The sequence below is a fragment of the Sceloporus occidentalis genome, unplaced genomic scaffold (genome assembly GCF_023333645.1).
Source record: "Sceloporus occidentalis isolate IW3139 unplaced genomic scaffold, rSceOcc1.0.p SCAF_2, whole genome shotgun sequence".
NCBI lineage: Eukaryota > Metazoa > Chordata > Lepidosauria > Squamata > Phrynosomatidae > Sceloporus > Sceloporus occidentalis.
The window spans coordinates 173,117,555-173,133,848 of record NW_028316982.1 but is presented as its reverse complement, the minus strand read 5'-3'; the positions used below and the strand labels follow the sequence as shown (position 1 = coordinate 173,133,848).

General features: G+C 40.4%; 1 protein-coding gene across 2 annotated transcripts in view; it reads left to right on the top strand.

Annotated features, from left to right (window-relative positions):
- The window catches only part of LOC149319337 (P protein-like), a 197,654-nt gene that overhangs the window by 26,777 nt on the left and 154,583 nt on the right, over window positions 1-16,294 (top strand). For both annotated transcript variants that reach the window (XM_089508038.1, XM_089508036.1), the window contains exons 4-5: window positions 3,180-3,237; window positions 4,985-5,057. In XM_089508038.1, the coding sequence (XP_089364164.1) occupies window positions 3,180-3,237; window positions 4,985-5,057 (131 nt within the window). The remainder of the gene's footprint in view (window positions 1-3,179; window positions 3,238-4,984; window positions 5,058-16,294) is intronic.

Here is a 16,294-nt window from a genome sequence, read left to right as displayed (position 1 = left end):
ATTACTGTACCTGGAAACACAAAATTGGAATTGTGAGTCATTTGGGCAACAGCTTTCTCAGTGTGTAAAGCAGCTTTTAAAGTAAAGTGCAGATACATTATTGGCTTTCAACCCCCCCCCCCCCGCCCAAAGAAAGAAATAGAGTGCCAAGGTCTTGATGATAGTAGATGTATGATCTGGAGTATGATCATGGCTGGCTGCTAAGATGTTAAAAGCACAGATTCTTTAAGTTGAAACACCCGAAGGGGTGGTGGTTTGTGAGGGGTTTGTGCTTTAAATGCTTCAGTTTATTAATAAAATTACCTCCCCATCTCTCAAGGTCACTACATTGTACCATCATGTCAATTTGCCAAGACGAGTTAGTTATTTTAAGAACAAGTACTTCTAGACTTTTAAAGGATAGATTTAATGGTTCCTGGATTTTATTGTCCTTTCCATGTACCTGTATTAGTTATCCTTATTTTAATCTTATTTGGAAAGGATTAAATTAACCTTGACTTTAATATATTGGCTGCAGTTGTAGTGCACGTAATTAAATTTGTACAATAAATGATTTGAACCATGTAAACATTATACGTCTCAGGTTGCCTTAATTGTCCACTATTACCAGGGACCAAATGTGGAACAAATTCGAGACCAAACTGTAGGACAACTGCAGGACAAAACTCAGCCCAAAATGTAGGACATTTAAGAAAAATGGAGGATCTTAAATGTCCTACATTTTGGGCTGAGTTTTGTCCTGCAGTTGTCCTACAGTTTGGTCTCGAATTTGTCCTAATTTTGTCCCTGGTAATAGTGGACAATTACAGAAGCACCTGTTGCGAAGGGACACTTGGTATGAGACAAACAGCTCTAAAAGAGGGATGGCCTATTAATATCATATATGTTTTAATATATGGGTGCTAGCAATCCTGAGATATTAGTGGTTTCCCACTGGTTTTGTATTTTTCACTTGATCTGGTTCCCAAGTGTTAAAACAAACCCAAAGTGTTTCTTATAAATATCAATACAACACAGTTCAGAATTAAATAAAGCATATACCGTGAATGTAGTAGAAGGTCCTAGCTTTCATCATGGGCATCACTGAGGGCTTCCCAAAATGGTGTGATGGGGGAGGTACAAACAATGAAAATTGTCCTTAGGACCCCACAACACAAGCCCCCCCCAGCCCCTGTGTGTGTACTGCTTTCTTCTGTGGTGACCCTTGCCCTGACCAGAGCCCCATAAATCTGTAAAGGCACTTGTGGGGAGGAGCAGAAGCACACTTCTCCAACCTGCACCAGTCCTGTAAATCTTCAGAACAGACCTGACCAAGAACACTTAACGGCAGTAGAGCACCTGCCTACTCTTTGTTTAAAGTCACAACAACATTCTGTGTTTTAATGCCTTTGTTACATATAGTAACAAGTAGTAGAGAGGGAGGGGAAATGTGAAATGATGAAATTATGTAATATGTGAAATGTTCAAGACATTATTCAGTTCTTGTAGATGAGGAGGTTGTTTTCTTTGCACCTTTATGCAGTGGGCCCTGCACATTTGCTGAGATTAGGGGTACAGGATCCCTGTGAAAGTGAAAAAAAATGCAAATAAAAACATTTATTTTTAACCTGAGAGAAGACTTCTCCAGGATTCTCTAGGTCAGTGATGCCCAAACTTTATCAGACTACAGCTCCCTTTCCTTTTGGGTGACAATACTAGCAGCCCCCCCCCCCCTCCTGTCTATTTCTTGGTATTAGGTCCTTGTTCTACTGTGAGGGGGAGGGGGAGAAAAGAGAAAGTATTCTAAGCAAGGGAAGTGGCTGCTTTTGTGTAATGTTGCAAATGAAGTAAGTGAAATCCTGCTGACCATGCAACCCCACTGGGTGACCCTGGGAAAGTCACACTCTCCCAGCCACAGGGGAAGGCAATGACGAACCCACTCTGAAGATTTTTTTTTCAAGGAAACCCCATGATAGGTTCTCCTTAGGGTCACCATGAGTCAAGAAAACTTGAAAGCATACAACAATTGCTGCTAGCAAGCCCAAGTTCCAAAAGGAACCTAAAACCTCACAAGTTTGTATTTGGGGGAAGGAAGGTGAGGCTGGGGAATGGTTTGGGAAAGTGAAAGAGGGAGGGTAGAAGGGAAGGGAAGTGGGCAGGCTCTTCCTCTGTTCTCCATTGCGTTGGATATTGTCAATGCGCTGGCGATTCCTGGGGTTTCCAGTCCCCCCTCCCACTTTATTCCTCTCTCCCTCTCCTTCCAGAAGCCTGGAGGAGGTGGAGGAGGAGGGCAGCTGCAGGGACATTTCTTGGCATGGTCTACCTAGGCAAATATGCAGCCCTTCCTTCTTCAGGTGGAAATCCTGCTGAGCTTGCCTGCCCATCTGCCCTCTTCCCCATGCACCCCATTCAATCAACAAATTTCAGTCCTGGACTTTCATGGTTTTCTAGCAGCAATGGCAACCCTATTTGCAACCCCCTCCTCACAATTCCCTTACACCCCCTTTTCCCCTCTCAGTGCCTCCCTGCTGCTCTTTTCCCCTCTCATTACTACCATGGAGCTTTCCAATGTCCTCAGGGGGACACTACTGCTCACTTTGGGGACCACTTCTCTAGGTCCTTCAGTGCAACTCTGTGAACAACATCTAGCAGAAATTGACCACAGAATTGGACTGAAGGACCTACAAATGCCTAGGGAAGTGTTTTCAATAGGAATATGTAGGTCCTCCAGTGTGACTCTGTGGCCCCTTCTGGCAGAGTTGCTGCTAGAAATTCCTAAAGAGAACATATAAATCAGATCTGCAAATATTCAGATCCACAAAAGTTAAAGGTGCAAATGTGGAGGGCTGACTGTATTTAGCATCATGATCTGATTTCGCTCCATGGATGCCAGGGACCAGGGCGGGTGATGATTTTTGCCTCACACTCTGGAAAGCTGTAGCCATTCAAGAGAATGCTGGATGGACTGTTTGTACCATCTCTTTATTTACAACAGAAAAAAAAATCAGTTAAAAAGTCAGTGATGGATCTCCCACATAGTCTTTGATAAATTGCTCGCTTTTTGCCCTAGTTCCTCGTGGAAATGACATGAATGATAACTGTTAGTCTTGGATATTTGTGATGTGAATGTGTAGAATAATATATATTCCCCTCTCCTGCATTCTTTCTCCTTTCTTCTTCTCCTTCTTCTTCTTTTACAGATGCTGCTTAAGATTCTTGAAGGTTTCTGGCCTTTTTATCTTTGTAGTTGTATGCTCTGTAAGTACTGGATTGCTAAAGTTTCCAAATGGTTTTGTGGCAGTTTTCCAAAGTTAAATCTGACACTTCAAGTCAGGCGTGCAAAGTAGATGTTGCAGCATTAAGTGTTCGTGGGATACTCTCACACTACTCATTTATAACATTATGATTCCATTTTAACTGCCATGGAATCCAGGGACTGAGAGTTTGGCGAGGCATTAAAATGCTCTGGCTGAGAAATTTAAGGGCCTTCCCCCAACAATTACCAGATGTTTTAGATTCTCTAAAGTCAGGCAATCTAAAGTTATCCTGTAGCTCCTTTCCCCTGAATTTACTCATTTCTAAACAAGTACGAAACCTGGGATGGACTATAGGATGGGGTTAGTGATGACAAAAGCACTGAAATAACCTGAAGCTGTATACTTTGAGAGCAGGTTTAAGAAGATTCAAGGAGTTTTTGGAGTGCTCCATTAGTACTCCACCCCTGCAATCCCCAGAGCTTACAGTGCCTGCTGCTACTGTGCTTCCAAATTTTTGTAGCATTCCCCTTGCTTCAAAACAGGGCATGAACCTGTTTTTTCCAGCTAAATCCCATGCCTGGAAGTGGAAATATTATCACAAAACAAAAATTTGGGTGCAAACATGCAGGGTACATGTCACAGTGTGATGACAGCAAATAAGGTGATGCCTGCTACAAGCACAGGTATGTATGGGGGCTTTATACAACTTGAAGCCCACATGCAATAGATGCTAGAACGTGTAGTATAGAGACTTGGCACAATGAGGCACAGTAGACTGATCAATATATGTTTAAATAAAGCTAAACAACTAAATTAAACCTGATATTTTAGCTGTCTTCAGATGCTAAATTCTGCCCCTTAGGTCATTATTGATGCACTGGCAACTTACTTTAACTGAGGCATGATTACCTGAGTCTGCAGGTGCCACATTCATGTAATTCATATAATTTGGGCATAGGACACTGTTCGGTGTCCTTGTAGTTGAAACCGTAAGTGTGATGAAGATGGTTTTGTTTTAGTGTAGAAGTATTGTTATTGTGTCCAGTATAATTTAAGGTGCACCACTGGCTCCAAATGTTCCAAACATTTGAAGACAACTTTTATCTCATATAGATATTAAGACAGACCCAGAGAAGGGATGCAGCAGGTTATCTTCAAGTCAAAGGGAATTAGAATTACAGAGAGAACTGTATTCCTTAGAGCACTGAAATATGAAATGTCTCCAAATGCCTTTGTTTTTTTATTTTATTTAAGAAATTTAATAGGAATGGAATTGGAAGTATCAGAAATAGTTAATCTAATTTTCTAGACATTATTTCCACCAAGAGAGACACTGGTAGACACTGAGGTTTGATTGTATTATCTAGGGATGTTTTCACAAATGGCACTTTTTGCTTTTCCAGATTCTGTCATTTGAATGTAAAACACAAGGTGTCTACAATGTATCTAGGTACCTTCTTTCTACTTTCAATCAGATGTTAGTGAGATTATTCTTGTGTGGATCCAACAAATATGCAAGGAGATCAGAGTTACTTTTAGGGGCATGTGTAACAACCTTCTGCATTTCTATCTCAACTTTGTACCTATAAATTTAGGATAAAAAGATAAGCAACAGAGTGCTTGTTTGAGAGAATCATGGCAAGAAAGCACTGATCTCCTTTGCAGTGTTTGAAGATCTTAACCTGTTGAGAGACAACTTGTTTAAATGTTTGGTAATTTAACATGTTTACTATTTAATGTACCCCCAGGTTTTATTTAGCATTAATCCTGAAAATGGAACACCTTGGCAAATGCTGGCTGTGTCACCTATGGAGAACTATGGTATCCTTTACCAGTTACTTCATGTGTTTTTAAAATGACTACAATAATAGTGAACTACAGTGTCACTGGTAGTAGAGGGATTAAAAAGTGTTTGATAGAAAATGGTGGAGTCTTTGTTTGCTTAATTAAATACTGACAGTGATTTATTTCTTCTGTGACCTTAAGGCTGCCTTTTGGGACTGTTTTTTAAATGGTGAATTGATTCATTTGCAAATCTGTTTCCCACATTTGCTACACAAGTGATAATAGAAACTTTGTGAAGATTGCAACAGAACAGATAGAGAAAATGGGCAGTTTTAAACTGTAATGTGCCTAGACACTCACTTATCACAACTCAATTTTTTATTTTTTTCAGTCTTTAGTTAATTATGGCCAATTCCATTAAAAAAAATCTGCCAAGAAATATGTATATCTATGCATTAAATTATATATTTCTCCTAAACATTTTTGCAAGTAGTGTCCTCCTATACAATATGGTTTTGTGGGGAATTTTCAGTATAAAGGTATGCATTTTTACAAGAATTTTTGGACTGGAGAGCTTTCCAAATCTGGAAAAGTACAAATTTCAATGTGCTTTAGTTCCTGTACTGGTTCTGGAGATATATTCATTGCTTAAATTACTGACTGACCAAATTCCTTCCCCATCCTTAAATGTTGCTTATTATACATCAACCACAATTTTGCCCGACAATGGCACATGGGATGGAATGCAGTGTAGGAAGGCTTTATATTCAGTCTCACAGTGTACCTGCCACAACACAACCTTCCAGACTTTTAAAAGTAGCCCACAGCATCACATACCAAAGAGCACATGGGGCACATCCTGTCTCGGCATGCAATAGCAATAGCAATAGCAAGTACATTTCTATACCACTTAAGCACTCCCTAAGCAGCTTACAATGTGTAAGCTAATTGCCCCCAACAAGCTGGGTACTCATTTTAGCAACCTACAGAAGGATGCCAGGGTGAGCCGACCTTGAGCTCCTGGCTTGTGAGTGGCTGCAGTACAGGCATTTAACCACTGCACAACCAAAGCTCCACAGCACTGCAGCTCAGGACTTTCTCTTGGTCATCCATGAAGCCTGTAATCCTGTCTACTATCCAGGATTGGAAAGACTCTCCCAGACCAGGAACAATGACTGGACAGCTACAGCCCTAATCTAAAGGTGATAGCATGGCTACCTTTGTTAAGGAGTGAGTAATGATGGGAGGAATGAAAAGGGCATGTAGATATCATATAGAGAGACTATCAGTGGGAGCTGGCAGGCTGTAGGTTCACACAACGGATCTGTACAATGGCATCTGATGATGGGTGACATTTGGTGACTTCCCCCTTTCAGTTGGTAGAGGCTGTTACTTGGAGTCAACACTGCAATGTACAGCTTGCCCTGCTCCCCTCCCTCCTTGTCCTTTGGCTCACCGATTGGCAGTGGCAGTTAGCCAGTCTAATCTGCATCTGCAGAGGCTGTAACTGGCACAAGGCCTGAGCACAGCTTTCCCATTTGCTTTCTGATAAAGCAGGATCACAAGCATATTTATGTCTTAAAACACCAGGGAATGGCCTTCTTCTTGACACATTGATTTTTACTGAGCCCTACCATCCTCTATCTGTGCCAGTGATGTTATAGTTGAGATAGGGCTCCAAGACTGAAGCACTCTGGTATTTCAATGAAGTCAGATTCACAGGATGAAGCACTAGGATGTTCTGATAAACAGGGATGATGAGGTCATCTGTCACCCATCTAAGGGTTCATGGTTCTCTCAAATATACTATCTGAATAAAGCAGTCCAGGGGGGTGTCACCAATGCATTGGTGGGATAGGGTGTCTTTCAGGACTGGCAACTCTTCTGGCCAGGCAAGAGAGGGGTTTCCTCCCTTTACTACCCAGTCAGTACTTTTCCAGACTTGGAAAGGCTGTGGTGGTAGCAACAGCCCAATTCCACCAGCAACTGCTGGTGTGGGAACATGAGCCTTTTGCATCTGGTGGCTCTGGTAGTTGGGTGGCAAAGTGAGTGTCCTCCTTTTTCCACCTGGCCAGCAGCTCTGCCAGACCTGGAAAAGGCTGTTGAAGAGAGAAGAGGAGTGTTAAAGTTGCCCTGGGTGTCACATATATTTGGTATGCCATTGAAGCAGTCCTATTGTGTAAATGTAGTGCAACAAACTAACAGACAGGTAAACAGTACTGACCAACACATAAAGCAGGAAACATATACAAAGTATAAAATACCATGGCTGAGATCCTGGCTCATCAGCTATGATGATAGAGCTTCTGATGATACTACTCCTGACAAACTTGCCTCTTAAGCCAGGCAGTGCCTCAGCTGAACGGTTTCTGAGACAATGCAGATTGGTGAATGGGAAAGTGATAACAGCAATACTGTCCTGGGACACATTGAAAGGACCAGCTGGGGAGACCTCCAGCTGCTTGTCTCAATGCACCTTTTACTGAGAGAGCACTGCAATCTTTGGTTCCCAGCAGTCCTGGCTGTGACACCTTGAAAGTCAGTTGGGATGCTGTCTAACTAAAGAGGTAAGTTTTTTTGGGGTCACGCTCAGTCATTTATGACCATAAAAATGGATCCTCAAAATTACAAGATTGTGCATCTGGCTTACAGTCTCATAACTATTGAACAGGATGCCAGTCCTCATGTACTAATGGTTGGATGATGACAACAAACACTGTTGATTTTTTTTAACCCTCAGGTCTTTATCAAGTCCTGTATAATGAAGATTGATCCTTGGCAGAAGAATTCTTTATTATTATAAAATTTGAAGTGGATGATATTTGAATAGGGTTTCTGAAATCATCACAAATTCTTAATTTCTTAGACAAACTTTGTTAGCTGCACATCTTATGTTGTATTGGCAGCAAAGTAGAAATCACAGAATCATAGAGTTGGAAGAGGCCCCAAAGGCCATCCAATCCCTTGCCATGTAGGAATATACAATCAAAGCACCCCCAACAGATGGCCATCCAGCCTTTGTTTAAAAACTTCCAAATAATTCCTTATATCACAACAATATATTTTGTGAGCTATCCATCTGGTAATGTAATGTTTTGGGGGGAAGGATATGGACATGGACAAGTAATTAAGACCCATTCATTTTACAAAAAGACTGGCTCCTGATGGAGATGAAAACCACAACAGCTAGTTCATTGATACTAATCAAAACAGCTGCCTGAATTATTGAACCCTCCATGGGAGCGTGAACAATGAACACCTGCTCTTCAAAATCTATCTTTACATTATTATCTGAGGTAATACTGTTCCATCCCACCTGTTCATCTCATATTAGCAGGTTCTTTCAGTCATTCTCTCTCTTCCCACTCAGATACCAGGATTATTTTTGCTTCTGGCACAGTGTAAGGGAAGAAAGACTGTGTATGGACTATGTGTCTATGCAAGACAGGGAGCACTGAAGTGGACAGAGTGATGTGTGTGTTGGCTGAACATTTACTTTTAAAAGTCTGTATATCACATTGTTTTTAACAAAGTGTGATCTTTTTGGATTGTAAAGATATTATTAAATGGTCATCCCTCCCTCCCTTTATATCTCATCTTTCTCCCAGGCAGTGAGTCAAGGCAGCTCAGAAAAGGCATAAAATTACAATAAAAGCATGATATATATATGGTTTGAGCCCACATTTGCACTAAAAAACAAAAAACACATACAAACTTTTTTTTAAAGTCTAAAGTTGTGATAATGGGTTCTCCCATTATCTGGGCAACACAACTGAAGGCTGTAGTCTCTCCCTCAGATAAACAAAGGGCTAATAACGTGACAGGTTAAATTGCATTGATTGTGGTTCAACATCATGTAGGAGTAACAGAGATCACGAAAGACAATTTCCCAATGAGGATAACCAGTTTTGAGAGACATCTGGAAGCTTTGAGATGCTTCCATGATGAGAGGTTATAAAAACATGGTGCCATATGGTACAAGAGGAGACTTGAGAAAGACTTGGTAGACTGGGACTGATGAAGAGGTAGGAGAAGTGCTGCCTTCTTCAGCGTCCATAAGGAGCTTGGTCATCAGCTGGGCAAAGAGGTCCAGAGTCTCAACTTCTCAAGAACATCAAAAGATCCAGAACACCATCTATATCACAAGTAAAGTAGGCATGTTCAACTAGTCATGTTAGGGCTTTTGTTTCTTTCTAACCTTGGGTGAATATGACCTAGATTGTTTTATAACTTCATAGCTATTGCTAAGTTACACCTGAAGGACATTATCATCATGTACTAGATTCCCTTTGGCTAATATAAGATTGCTTGCTTAGAATAAAAGCTTTCTTTAAAAGATCTCTTCTTTCCCACACTCTCTTCGTGTGCCTCCTCCAGTTACTGTGGGGATTGCCAGTAAACTCAGAGTGAACAGTGGAGTCCAAAAGGAATGGCAGATAACGTTATTGTCCCCTGTAATTTAAAAACCCAAAGCTTTGAATCTACTAGTCTGGGCTCTGTTACAGCACTGGATAGGTTATGAGTTAGGACACAAAGGTGAAACGGAGGAGTAATAACAGGATGTAAGAATATTTTGACAGGCTTAGAAAGTAGAAAAGAGGAGGAAAACAATATAAAATATATGTGTTCTAGTTCATTCAATCATGGCTGAAAGGGAAGACTGAGTGATGTGATGCATCCACGGTCAACCTCTGTAATGAATGTGAGGAATGCTGAATTAGGGAAATCAATGCGACAACGTAATGACTGTGGCAAAGAATTTAGAAATTTCCCATGAGGAATTAGAGAGCACTGTAAAATTAGATCAGCAATTGCCAGGCTCACGCTGCCAAATTCTGTCTCCATTTGCTGCCATTTTATAGACTGATTCTATTTCAGCTGTATGGTTTTGTGACTGGCAGGGATCCATAATTTTTATCTCTCTTCAGATGATCTTTTTGAAGATAGGAACTTTGAGTACCTCTACTGTGAGTGAATGAATTAGACACAACAATGAAATAAGTCTGCTTTTTGCCACAGTGAAAGCACTTTTTAGATCTATTGGCCTGTTCTGCATTACCATTCATTACAGACATTCCTTTCATGCCGTGTCCTTAATAACTTCTAGTTTATGCAAAATTATAATAACTAATATATGCAAGTGGAGGTCACAAGGCTGAAACAAATCAAATGGCCATATTAGAAACATATTCTCTGGAAGGAGAAGACAATAAGGATTCTCATGTATTAATAAGATATCAATTACCTCACTTTCTTCTTCTTTTTTTAAAAAACAGATTGAGAGAATAATGGCTTTTGGCTCCCACTTACATTAAGACCCACTATAACTATTTACCATTACTGGATTATTCATCAAACAGACAGATTCTTTATTGGAGAAACCCTTAGATTCAGGGTGAATTCCTTTCCCTGCTTCGTAGTTTCACAGTAAGTGAGAGAAAAGCCTTTTTCACCAAGTGCATGGGAAAGTAAGGTTCTGTGTGCTGCTATTGACTCATCATGACCTCCAGATATATAGATGATGGACTAGAATCTATACAGGTAGAATTCAAAGATACAGCTGTGTTAATCTTGTAGCACCTTTGAGACTAACTGAAAGAAAGAAGTTGGCAGCATGAGCTTTCATAGACTAAAGTATACTTCCTCAGATGCATACAGAATCTACACATGAACAGATATAAAAATGCACCCTTCTCTCCACAGAACTGGGTAATCATAGGGCTTTTGAGGTATTTGGTGTGTTTACTTGATTTGACCCTGGATTTGACAAGTTGACTATGCATAGGCTTGTCTGTGTAGTTGGGGGTCTCTAATTTTCTCTTACTAGATTCATTGGTGAGTGGGACTTCACTCAGGCTGTATCCACACTATAGAAATAATTTTATGTTGACACCACTTTAACTGCATTGGCTCAATGCTATGGAATTCTGGAAATTGTAATTTTATAAAATGTTTAGCCTTCTCTGTCAGAGAACTCTGGTGCAAGCAAGCAGGCAAGCAAACAAACACCCCCAACAACAACAAACCTATAGTTTCCAGAATTCCATAGCACTGAGCCATGGCAGTTAAAGTGGTTCACCCTGGATTATTTCTGCAGTGTGGATGCAGCCTCAGTGACCAAAGATACAGGCAGCACAGGTTGGAATAAAAGAGGCCACAACTTTATTGGTTACATCTGAAGAAATTTGGTCCCAGCATTGGCCCAGATCCAGGCATCAGTAAACCTGCATGCCAGTTGATGAAACCCAACTCACCCAGGCTGCCTTCTGGATATCCAAAATTATGGATAAGGAATTTCATATGGGTGGAAATACTGTGCGGTTGCCTTGCCACCTGGGAACAGGGTGGAGCACCTGGCTCTATCTGAGCTTCTGGGAAAGCCAAAGCTCTCAACACCTTGGAAAATGGATCCTTCTGAGTTTAACTCTCACCATGAACTTCCCACCCTGGTATGATGTAGAACACGATTCTGTAGATTATGGATAGTTGCAGACATCAACTAAATGTTAAAAGGTTGAAGGAGAGGCTTTTTGCTTCACACCAACAAGCATTCTGTGTGTATAATTTGTTCCAAAGGACATAGAGGTACCACTATATAATGTAAAGTCATGTATCAATAAAACCTGCACTGGCTTTCAGCTGAATTTGGAAAAATTGCACATGCACAGTCCTATGCTTCCTGTTTCTCTCCCACTCCCTGCATTCTGTGAAAGATGTTATCATGTAGCAGAAGAACAAGAAATGCAAAAGCTATGATTCAGAAAGTGCTGCATGCAAAAATAATAAAGTACTGGTATTTCTCCATACTTGGAAGATGCTAACCCACTGCTAATAACTGCAGGGAAAAAATATTTTCTCTTTGAAAATATATATGTGGATGCACACAAAGAGATTCACATTCTTTGCATGAGATGCTTGCCAGTGGAAAGCAGTTCTTGCAAAACCCCTTAATATATTTCTGTATATGGAATGGCCAACATTTATAGAAGAAAGAAAGAATTACAGGGTATATCGACTATCATTAAGACCGGCCTGGGGGTGGTGTCAGAATGTGGCATCTACATGACATATGCCCTGACTCCGCCCCCAGGCTGGCGTGATGCTGCGTGCTGCACCACACGGTGGGAGGCATTATGCTGCTCCTCTGGTGCTGCATCTACATGACACAGCACCAAAGAAACCTTGAAAAGCTGCAATGTTGGCAGCTTTGGCACTTTTTAGCCACTTTTTGTGACTCTATTTTACGCTGCGGAAAGGTGAGATCGGGGCTTCAGTGTGCGGTTGTCGTGTCCCTGATCTGGCTCTAAAAAGGGCAGTCTGTACAGCCCCTTAATGAATCAAAAAGAATTTACATTGTTACACCTCTCAGTATTTTTCTTCTTATAAAACTGACACCTTTTGAGGTAATGGCACAAAACGTGACACCTATGACATATTTGATCTGGTTTATGATTGCTCTGTGTTTTCAACCAAGTTTTTTTTTTGCTCAGACATGTCATACATTTTTGTTGACTGGGTGAAAAGTGTTGATATATATTATTCAGTCATGTCAAGGTTTGTCCTGACATAGGTTTGATCACATTTTTTCAGTGGTTGGTTTGCTCAAAGCTAAGGTTTTTACTCTGCCCTATTAAAATATATGGCACCAACTACTGGCAAATGCAAAATACAAATGTTAGCAGACTAACAAGTCTGAAAGACCAAGGAAAAATGTTGGGTGTGGAGAGTAAATTGTAAGCAAGAACAAATTGTGACATTATAGGACTTCATTACCAGTCACAGGTCATGTTTATTAAGACATCAGCTTTAGCTTCTCATTTTATGCCTTTGTGGAACTTCAGCTAATATCACTTTAATTCTGATCTTGAAAAATCTCTGACAGGATTTTTTTTTAATCATTACACATTACACAGATAAATGAAATAGCATTGTACACATTAATATTATAAATAGAGTCTCAGAGTCTGAAGTGAAGAAGACAAAGAGACTTGAAGTGGGGAATATAAATGTTTTTCCTAATTGAAGGAATGGAGGAATATGAGGTGAAATATGAGAGAAATAATAATAATAATAATAATAATAATAATAATAATAAATTTGTTTTATTTATATACCGCTATTCCAGAGATCCTAGCGGTGAACAGCAAGTAAGCTAATTAGCAAGTAGAGTGGATGATGGCAAAAGGTATTATTGAGGAGATAATTCAAACATGAGGGGAGAAGAATGGAAAGGATTGCAAATACAATATTAAAGTGAATAGGGACTGGGTAATCAGAGAAGATGTGGTGGCAGTTTGAGGCCTAAGTGCTGCATGATGGGGTGAGCTCCCATCACTAGTCCCAGCTTCTACCTGCCTAGCAGTTCAAAAACATGCAAATGCAAGTAGATAAAAAGGTACCACTTAAGTGGGAAGGTAACAGCATTCAGTGCAGTCATGCTGGCCACATGATCACCAGAGCAATCCTTGGACAATGTTGTCTCTTTGGCTTAGAAACGGAAATGAGCACTACCCCCTACAGTCAGTTATGACTAGACATTAATGTCAAGGGACTACCTTTGCCTTTAATCAGAGAATAAAAAACAGAGAAACAAGAGAGGAGGCTATAATTTTTCACCTGAAATTATAGTAACATGGAACATTTGTTTTTAAGCTCATTTTGTTCGATTCACATTGAACACTGGCTTCAGAATCCAAGAGTGACAGCAAGAACTGCTTTGTAGGTCATGTTGTTGTTTGAACTGACACACATAACCAATATGCCTACTGGTTAAGTGTTGCAAATTAGACCTGCAAAGAATGAGTCATTTTATGTATGATACAGGGTAAGAGCTTTCAGCAGTATTGGTCATTTTGCTCTTTAGGTGTATGATATTGGGAAAATGACATTCCCTCCCCCCCCTACTCCGAGTATAATTTTAAGTTTCCCTTGTAATGGCTTGTGAATGTGCTCTTTGTGTAATTACAGGGTATATTTTAGTCATATTGTGAAAAAAGGAAGCAGCTGTAATTATGTGCACCTGAAGCTTTTTGCAGATACAAATTATTGGCTGTACTCAAAAGATTGGCTACGAGCTGTCAAAGTGTCCCAAGGCATTAGGTTAATTAATACGGGTCAGAAAAGCTTTTGAAGCCCATTTGAAAACTGCGATAGCGTCTGAAGCACATCATATCCAGTGCATCCAGCCTTGGAAAATGTAGTAATCATCCCCTCCTGTCCCTAGAAATTTAAACTACTTCTACTGACAATGTATTTGAACTGTCCAATAGATATTTTTAATATTTGTGTGCAGCAATTCCATTTGTCAGAATGAAAATATGTCAGCTCAGTATCTGTGGAAAGGTCAAATAATTGTAGGTAATGTTATCACCTGCTTTTGGAAAACGTGCAGTAAAGACAGTGAGGCAACTCAGAACAATGTGCAATATATGAGGTCTTGACATTCAGGAAGAACCCAGGTCATTTGAAACTAAAAAAGAATTTTGACTGGGGGACAGTTTATACATGACCTTTACAAGGCTTCTGCTTCTACTTTGGGCTGACTTTCCTGGGTGTCTTTTCCATTCCACCCTTGTATTTTGTTCTGATGCTTGCTGTGGAGCATTTTTATGTCAATACTGGGAACATATGGTTCTCATGCAGATGCTCTCCAGTGGCGATGCCTGAGAAACATGTGAAACTTAGGACATTGTAACTACTTTGTAATCTCATCTGTGTTTGTGGCACTATTGCCACAAACACAAATGACCATAAAACCCACCTTAAAAGGCAGTCAGCTATATGGAGCAATGGAGGTATGTGTTGCTGCTGCTGCTGACTAGGGGGCTAAACAGACAGGCAAAAAGAGGTGTTTTCAGGCTGACGTTTAGATGACACATGCCTTGAAGTCAGCAGGAGAGTCTCCTCTAGGCGCCTTATGCAGAGAAAAGCCTTTTCAAAAAGAAGCAGCTTGTTTCTACTTCTTCCTGGCTTGAAGTCATATGTGGTCATGACATGGGCACTCCAGCTGCCTTGAGAGCCGGTGGTGTGGTTGGTGGAGTTTCAATGTGGCTTCAGAAAAGGCAGCTTCAAGCCACTTTTTCCTGCCCATCTGTTTTGCCCCAAGGGTGCTGCAGAATGATGTGACCAGTCCCCTCCTATGAGAGAACAAGGCTAGGAAGAGTGGAAGAAGGGACCTCTGGGGATCCTGCCACAACTCTCCTTCACAGCTTCATTTGCTGGTGAGAAGGGGTTGGTCATGTCATCCTGAAACACTGACAGCTCGATCACTTCAGAGACCAGACTGGCTTTTAAGGTGGGTTTCAGGGGTCAGATCTGGAATTAAAGCATACTTATGACATTGTAGCCATGTGTTTGATACAGAATTTTGGCCACTATTTTTAGGAGCTGCTATGACTGCAACTGAAAACTTTTGCCTATGTGTAATGTTGCCCTGTGTGGAAAACATGGATGTGAAGAATATTTGTTAATATTCATGCCTTCGATTTTTAAAAAAGTGCTTTGACACCTGAAACTTCCTACTGAGAAAAAGAACAATTTAAACATTTCTTTGTACTTTTAGAATTCTTTCAAGAAAATTCTTTTCTAGAAAAATACATGTGGGGTTTTCTTTTTGGTCTGTATGTAGAAAATGGGGACAAAAATGTGTGTTCTGCACAAGCCCCCCAATATTTTTATACAGATGACCATGTTATTTGCACAAAATACATTGGTTATTTGCTGGTCTCTCTTCAGATTGTAAAAATCTTGCTTTTTGCACAACATCTTTTCTCCTAAAAATGCATGCTTTCTATGCCGGTATCCGTGTATGAAATGGTGTAAATTTGTGCAAATTATGTAAATATATTTTTGTGCAGAAAACATGTTTTTAGGGAAAATGTATTTCTACTTCATGTTTTCTGCTCCAAAATGTGTTTTCTGCGTAACATTTTCTGAATATGTCCTACAGGTGAATCATGCTCAAAAATTATCCAGAAACTTGTATTTTTTGCAGAGCGGGAAGAACTTCCCTGAAAGCATTTGTTCTCTTGCCAGTAGCTTAGTATGGTCAGGTTTTGAACTGGGACCATGCATCTGCTTAATTTGACAGTCAGTCCCTCCTAGACAGGAAGGTTTCTGTTTGGGTCAAGACCTCATTTCTAACACTTGCCTGTGGCTCAAATGTGGCCCTCAAGCAGACACAGGATCTAATAATCACCAGAGGCCCTTTCACACTACAGAGCTATACTGCTATAATTCTCCTTTAACTGTCATGGTTCCATCCTATGGAATCC